Here is an 8,684-nt window from a genome sequence, read left to right on the forward strand (position 1 = left end):
TTTCTATATAAAAGTGTAAATTACACGTTTTCCTATTATAAATAGGCATGTGTTTGATGAAATCGATATAGTAAGTCTAAACTGCCGACGTTTTACGTGGTTAATGTACATATTAAGCAGTTGATATCTCATTTTTACAAGACGACTCATCACAACTAGTCATAAAATAGAAGAATAACAATTCTGTCTTTATCATTCTGCGATGAAATTCGTTGTTATATTGTTATGTGTTGGTACTGCATTGATAATTGGTCAGGCTGAAGGTGAGAAACTTAAATAAGATATCAGTAGTGAATTCACTTCTATGCTCTTCAACTTTGTATTTCATTTCAGGATGTACACAAAGAGCTTATGAAGAAATATTACGTAATAATTCTTTTATCATTTGCATATCTATAAATACTTTAGGAATACTGCTCTAATGCATTACTTTAGGAATATTTATCAAATTTCTTGTGTACAATTTGGAAATTAGTATGGCGTTCATTATCACTGGACTAGTATATATTTGTTTAGGGGCCAGCTGAAGGACGCCCCCGGGTGCGGGAATTTTTCGCTACATTGAAGACCTGTTGGTGACCCTCTGCTGTTGTTTTTTATTTGGTCGGGTTGTTGTCTCTTTGACACATTCCCCATTTCCCCATATATACCGTATTACGTCACTAGCACACTATGTAACGAATTTATCTTACCGACTATCTTAACGTGTGATTCTCAAAACGAGCAAGTCTCAATACTGTTAGCACTAAGAAAATACTTCCATTGATCCTACAAAAACAGATGCCAACAATAATGACTTGTAAGGTTTAAATGTGTTTTATGAATTTGTTTCAATCTTAATCATCAATTTCTTCGTCTGTTGGAATTTTTAAGATTTTTTCTCAGTACCGTTTTGTTTTTTATAAAGGGACATAACACCATTACTAACCGTGTATAAAAAAAGCCCCGCCCCCTTCTTACCTAATAAGGAATATAAAGGGACGTAACTCCACTACTAACCGTGTATGGGATAAGCCCCGCCTCCCTACTAACCTAATATCAAATATACACGGTTTGCACGCGGACGCTTTTAACCAATCACATTCCTGGAAATGTATAGGAGGTAAGATAAACATTCTTCCAAAGATACTGGGATTTCCAGCAAATTGAGATTATAAAACAATTGCATAACAGTTGTTTCTTTTACAATGCATATATAAAATTTCATGGAAGATTTGGCTGATTTACGTCATGGCAAAACACGTCATAAGAATGAAAATTTCCAAGGGAAAGATTATTTCGTTACGTGTACGCTTCAAATTCTGATAATATTTAATTAAAATGAAGTTTTTGAGGTAGGTGCTATTTGATTTTAGACTCTGTTGCATTTATTGGACATTTATTGCTTTTAAAAGGTCAAGATGTCGGCGTACTCCTTAGTTACGACTTGCCATTGTGCTTTTGGTGGTAAATATAGTAGCCGTCAAATAAATAATATACACTAATAATGGCGTATGTTTGACTGAAGAATTATAAGGAATAAACACATTTTTCGAGCGGTTATTGATGTGTAAACCGGGTCTCTTACTCACAAAATTAACATAAAAGTCCTTCGAATTTTTATTCAGTTTGTGAGTGAGTCGCCCCGGTTTACACATCAATAACCTCTCCAAAAAATGTGTTTAATCCTATGATAACTATTTTATACTAATCCTTCATGTGGCGTGACGCCTGAATCTTACAACTTCAAATGGGACCTGAAATTGCGAAAGTATATCAGTTGTATCGCACAGCGGTGATCAAAGATGAACACCAGGCGCGGATCCAGAGGGGGGGGGTGGGGTTCCGGGGGTTGGAACCCCCCCTTTTTTTTGACGATCAATGCATTTGAATGGGGGCATGTAGTTGGAACCCTCCCCCCCTTTGTCCTGGGTTAGGAACCCCCACCCCTCTTTTTAAAATGGCTTGATCCGCCCCTGTGAACACATTGCATGACACCTGAGACCCAACTCTGGATTGCGTATGAAAGTGGACGAAAAGAAGCGTAGTTTGGGGTTGTTGAAAATGCCCATCTTTACACGTTCTTTGCGTGTCATTCGAAAAATAGAAAATATCATGTCATTTTTCTTTTTGCTGATATTGTTGAATCGCTGTCGTGTGATTTCTTGGATAGAAATCGAAATTAAATTTGAGCTGTCCCCATATGTCAATGTTAATAAAATTAACCAAATACGTAGAAGCCTCGTTCTGAGAAATTTTCAGGATCGAAATATGCATATTTGAAAGGTCGATAAATCGTTGAATTAAAAAACACATTTTATCAAATACTTGACAATCATATTATACCTTAAAAAATCATGTTCATATTGTTAATGATATTATTACAGGCGTAACTGAGTTTCCGTGTACTTTTCCTGAAGAATGGCGCGGGAATGAGTTTTCTATATACCGTGGGTCACCCCCCATTTTCTCATCAATTTGGTACTTTGAAGATAACGGTGTTGAATTTGAAGCAGATGGTGATCCAGCTTATTGTTATCAAATTACAGATCAATTTTATATTATTAGGTATGTTCTAAAGTAGTCGTACATGGACAACTGTTCAATCAAGTTAAAGAACAATTTATTTTTTGCAACACTTTCAAAACAATATAATCAAAAGCAAAACAAGTATGCTATAAATGAATGTTTGATGTCCCTATACTAAACTTGACTCTTTTTAAACCGGAATAGGGCGTGGTTGGTTGTGCATTCAGGAAGATCTGTTGACTTACTTCATATTTTCCATCTCTTCAGTATACAGTCAAACCTGTTTTAAGAACCACTAAAGGGAGAGCAAAAATGTGGTCTCTTAAGACAAGTGGACTTTTAATGGCCAACGTAGATACAAGTATCTTGTCTTAGGGAGGGATAAATCATACTTTGTAAAGAATCACTCTGATTGAAACAAAAAATTCTCTGAAACCGATATTATCAAGATGCTTGATTTCTTGATTGACAACATATTTGTAACGTTCGGAGGACGTGTTTTTCAACAGACTGTCTGCAACCCAATGGGAACAAACTGTGCCCCTCTACTTGCCGACTTGTTTCTTTATTATTATGAGGCTGACTTTATGCAGGAACTTCTTAGGAAGAAAGATAAGAAGTTAGCAATATCCTTTAACTCTACTTTCCGCTATATAGATGACGTTCTTTCACTAAACAAATCAAAATTTGGTGACTATGTGGAATGCATCTATCCTATCGAATTGGAGATAAAGGATACTACAGATACAGTTAAGGTTAAGGCTTCATATCTTGATTTACATCTAGAAATTGACAATGAGGGTCGGTTGAAAAGAAAACTTTACGACAAAAGAGATGATTTCAGCTTTCCAATTGTGAACTTTCCATTTCTAAGTAGCAACATTCTGGCAGCACCTGCATTTCTTGATAGAGGGTTACTGCTCACAAGGAAGCTATTAAACCAAGAGTTCCAAATGGTGAAGTTGAAATCATCCCTTCGTCAATTTTACGGACGCCATCACGAGTTGGTTGACCGTTATGGAATAACCGTTTCACAAATGATATCGGATATGTTCCTTACGTCGTAACTACAATCCCCTTCCCTTTCACTAATGTGACCTACCGAATTAGACTATTTACCGGATTTGTAATCACATAAGCAACACGACGGGTGCCACATGTGGAGCAGGATCTGCTTACCCTTCCGGAGCACCTGAGATCACCCCTAGTTTTTGGTGGGGTTCGTGTTGTTTATTCTTAGGTTTTCTATGTTGTGTCATGTGTACTATTGTTTTTCTGTTTGTCTTTTTCATTTTTAGCCATGGCGTTGTCAGTTTGTTTTAGATTTATGAGTTTGACTGTCCCTTTGGTATCTTTCGTCCCTCTTTTAAGGTAGCACAATACTAAGATTTATTTACTTTCAATTTCCAACCTTTAAAATGCTGTTACTTTCTTAAGACTGCAAATAAATTGATAATAGAGGTATTTATAGATCGATTAATGATAAATCTTTTAAATGAATGAAATATTTTTGTTATGAATCATTACATGCAATCAATAATTATGTAATTAATGACAAAATTTTGGTAAGTTCACTGCATAAATTTAGTTCTATCATCTCTATAGCTATACAGGAAATTTCAACGAAATCTTAATCAACACAGCAGGAGATACAAAAGGGTGTCTCAAATTATCGCTATCAGATTCCATTCTCTTATAAATCTGTAATTAATGTAACCATCCTTACCATTAAAAGTAGATAATGGTTATTTAGGTGTTAAATTTTACCTATACATTATATTTGAAATATGAGACACTCTTATGTAGATAATGGCTCTGGGAACAACATATAATAAATCAAACCACTCGGGGTATCCATAAAGAAGCTGATTTCAATTGAAAGTGGAAACTTCTTGTAAGATATTTTAGCCACAGTTATCATTAAAATTGATTACATAACTGTTGAATAATACTGACTATGCATCAATTTGAAAGAGTAATCTATAAGCTATCGATAAATACTGCTTTTATAAATTTTCAAGGACTATGATTGACCAGCATTCTAATACTGTGGAATTGGAGGTATAAAATCTTTGTATTGTGCTACTTTAATACAGGTTCAGTCTATTTGAAATGTTCTCCAGAGGGATTTAAATTGGTTGTCTTTTATCACTGTTTTTGCATAATACAGGTCTTCTCTCAAGCAGGTGTGACTGTACTTTGTTTCTTTGAGTTTTGTATCATTTATTGGTAATCTGTTTTGCTACTCTATAAACAATGATAAAGAAAAACCAATTTACGCACTACCAACTTTTTGTAAACTTGTAAATCACTTTATGATACGACATATAGGAAAGAAAAACATATTTAGCTGGCAACAAAACTGTCGTGTTGTTTTCTGTAGATGAAAAATGTGACATGTTACACACCACTGCACAGAAAGCATAGAGAACCTATCGAAGATTTTTTATTTTTATATTTCATAACTTTATAAATTGTTTCCGTATGTTTTGGTGGTGCGATAACGACTTCTTGTAAAATGTATGTAAATGCTAAAATCATTAACATAAATACAAACAGGTCGTCGATAATGTAATCACATGCCTTTTACTGGTTAAGCACTATACCGCAATGAGCAATTCTTAACAGTTTTTGGTGGGATTCGTGTTACTTTTATTACTTTTCGATGTTGTGTTTTGTAAACTGTTGCTTTAATATATTTTACGTCATCTATTTTGACACATATCTCAATGTATCTATATAGTTTGTATCGGAAAATTTTGTTTTGTAGATATGGTCAAGACTTATTTAAATGTTTGACAATAGATTATACTCCAGGTGGAAAAACATTAACAATTGGAAACAAAGGCAGTAAGTAAGAGTAAATGTATAAATTTAATACAATTGAGAATGAAAATGTGGAATGTGTCAAAGAGACAACAACCCGACCATAGAGCAGACAACATCAGAAGGTCACCAACAGGTCTTCAGTGCAGGGAGAAATTTTCGCACCCGGAGGCGTCATTCAGCTGGCCCCTAAACAAATTTATATACTAGTTAAGTGATAATGAACGCCATATTAATTTCCAAAAGGTACACAAGAAACTAAAATTAAAATAATACCAGGCCAGATGCTCCGGACTTGGGACAGGCACAAAAATGCGGCGGGGTTAAACATGTATATGAGATATCAACCCTCCCCCTATACCTCTAGCCAATGTAGTAAAGCAATGTTTGTTTACAACTGAAACAGGATGTGAACGAGTCATAAAAGTTAGATGGACATATTAAAACCGTACTCTTGGAGTTTTCCTATATAGATATCATTATAGTGTCAAATATACCTCACCATATAGATATTGATTTGGATGAAAAATCGCTTATCATAATTAGACACTTGTACGTTAGGTGGCGAGGGAACTGTTAATCCGTCCCTCATAATATGCATAAGTTTACAGTTGATTTTTAAAGGATTCTTACGCAGTATCTTGCTTTTATTTAAAAAGGGAGAACGAATGAAACCAGGTACATGACATTCTACCCCTGATATGTGGCAGTCAATTGGTTTTAACAGTGAAACCAAAGAAATCTAAAGTCAATTGGTTTTAACAGTGAAACCAAAAAGTCAATTGGTTTTAACAGTGAAACCAAAGAAATCTAAAGTTAAACAAAATGACAACGTTATGGCAATAAAACAAAGAACAACCAGCATGCAAACAGCAGTACACAGACCACTACATAAAAAACCTCAAGTTAAGCAACACGGACCCCAACAAAAATCGGGGATTGGGATCTGAGGTGCTCAAACTTGGTAGACAGATCCTGCTCCACATATAACACCTGGTGTTAAGGGAGTTCGCATCTCTAGTTTATATAAAAAGGGGATTAATACAGGAATCCAAAGAGCAAAATTGTGTATAGGTCACCGTGCTTGATTTCTAGATAGAAGCCATTGAAACTTTGGCAGGAAATTCTCTCTTGACTTTATCATTGACAAGTTTAATTTCTAAAAAACTATACTTTAATACATGGCTTATCATTATACATTTAAAAGATTTACAAAAAGAAAAATGGGGGTCGCCGGGGAAAATTGTTCAAGGCATTCAAATCGATAAAACCAGATGATTCCGAAAATCTGACAAAAAACCCGAAACATGACAAGCCAGCTTCCTTAAGTACTAAAACGATGTCAAATATATGTACTGTGGATATTTTTTTTCGTAGATTGACATGATTGATGAAAAACTGTTTGTAGACATTTGATTTAGTGGATTTGTTCAAGTTTCGAAAGAACCGCGTTGAAAATTAAAAAGATAGAATAACTGAGTTGAATACACACAAATCTATATATACACAAGTAAAACTAACTAAGAGTCCCCTGTCCTCAGCTCTAAAGACTGTTTTATAAAGGAACCTGTTTTTTTTTTTCATTTGGTTTCTATTAGAAAGATTTAGTAGGACTACTAGTTTTTCAGTATCAGATAGATTTGGAAACATAGGATTATCTATGTTAATATTCTTTCTTTCATTTCTGATTACAGATCCACAGACCGTAAATCAAGTGCAACCTGGAGCTTTTGATGACACTGCTGTGTGCAGTCTTTGCGCCGAACGTACAAATGAGTTTCAACTTGCCATTGGTATGTCATTATATATATTTCTTTTGTGCTAGAAAATCGATACTTTTGATGTATCAATGTATAATCTCCGCTATTTTATACAAAAGGAAATATCTGTGACAAGTCAGGAATATGACATTTGTTTTAAATTCGATTGATGTGTTTCAAAGATTCTGATTTCGACAAATGATGAAGGACATTCCGTTTTGAATTTTTCTTTTATTTCGGTATTTTTGCTAGTTTATTTTTTGACTAGTTCTACTTCTGTTTATAAATAAGGATAACAACGCAAACAGAAACATAAAACAGGAACTTAAATGAAATACCAATAGGTTGATAGTAATATTCAAAAGCATATTTAAATTTAGAAAATCTTCGAAATATGTATTTAGTTTCATTTCCGCCTTGTCTATGTAATCAAAATGTTATTAACTTGCTGTATACTTTTGTGTATACATGTACTTTTATATTCACATCTATTATAATTAATAGTTGTATCTGTAGTTTACTTTTGTTACAGGTAAAAACATGTCAAAAACTTTTAACCGATGTTATTAAATTCGGGTATAGACTTACACCTATTGTATTTTGATGAGGTATTTGGTGTTCGCTACATAAACTCTGGAACATTATATACATAGATTATTTGTTCTCACTATATTTCTTCCAGAAAATCCAGTCCGTAAGTAAATAAACTCATTTCGTATTTACGCCAGACGCGCGTTTCGTCTACAAAAGACTCATCAGTGACCCTCGAATCCAACAAATTTTTAAAAGGTAATAAAAAGTACCAAGTTGATGAGCATTGAGGAACAAAATACAGCTAATGTAATATATTCATGAGGTAGAAAACCTTAGTATTTCAAGGAAGACATATTAACAAGTGACAGGGGGCAACCAGCAACTAATGCAAGACAGATATTACATCTAGAAAGAGCTATAGATAAAGCTAGAATGTGAGAAAAGTTTGCAGTTCTTGTGAAGTATACCTATCAGTTTTTTTTTACCGAACACAATTTTCAGATATATCCCATTATTTCAAAAGTCTGTTTTGTATTAGAATGTGGTCACTACAGATCAAATTGACTTGTTTGGAAAATTGAATAGCAAATACCCTAATTATGTCTTTTTATTTAAGATATGTTTATCCAAAACCTATACTGATGTGATTTCACACCTATAAATGTATATGTTCATACTATTGCATTAAAATATACCAGAAGATATTTTAACTCCATTGGCTGCGGTGGTAAAAATGTTATGATATGACATGTTAAAACTATGATGTAACACAAAACCCTTTTGGAATAAATTTTTTTTTCAGTTGACGAACCCACGGAAATAGTATCGCCCAAATGTGATGTTCCTTCCTTTTGCACGTCTGAAACAGGAACTATATGCGAAACGCTGATCACAACGACCAAAGCGCCGATCACTACAAAAACGAGGAAATCATGTGCCAGAAGGAGAAAACATGCATAAAGCGGAACAAGTGATTAAGACTGATCATTACATTTTTGAGAATTATTAGCTGTGCCGCTAGATCCTCATTAATAAAGACTTAAATTACAATTTAAA

General features: G+C 34.1%; 1 protein-coding gene across 1 annotated transcript; it reads left to right on the forward strand.

The window, feature by feature from the left end:
• Window positions 1–8,684, forward strand: LOC139525928 (uncharacterized). The gene is made up of 6 exons (XM_071321131.1): window positions 1–263; window positions 2,367–2,547; window positions 5,279–5,358; window positions 7,029–7,127; window positions 7,777–7,788; window positions 8,431–8,684. Exons 1-6 carry the CDS (start codon window positions 203–205, stop codon window positions 8,586–8,588), a joined length of 591 nt encoding a protein of 196 aa, XP_071177232.1. The 5' UTR covers window positions 1–202; the 3' UTR covers window positions 8,589–8,684.

This window comes from Mytilus edulis, chromosome 6 (assembly GCF_963676685.1).
Source record: "Mytilus edulis chromosome 6, xbMytEdul2.2, whole genome shotgun sequence".
In the NCBI taxonomy this organism is placed as follows: Eukaryota; Metazoa; Mollusca; class Bivalvia; order Mytilida; family Mytilidae; genus Mytilus; species Mytilus edulis.

Excerpts from the sequence above, each read along its gene's own strand:
- LOC139525928 (XM_071321131.1), top strand. The coding sequence starts at position 203 with ATGAAATTCGTTGTTATATTGTTATGTGTTGGTACTGCATTGATAATT. Across the intron at positions 2,548-5,278 it reads GATCAATTTTATATTATTAG|ATATGGTCAAGACTTATTTA; the intron begins GTATGTTCTAAA and ends TTTGTTTTGTAG. Across the intron at positions 5,359-7,028 it reads AACAATTGGAAACAAAGGCA|ATCCACAGACCGTAAATCAA; the intron begins GTAAGTAAGAGT and ends TTCTGATTACAG.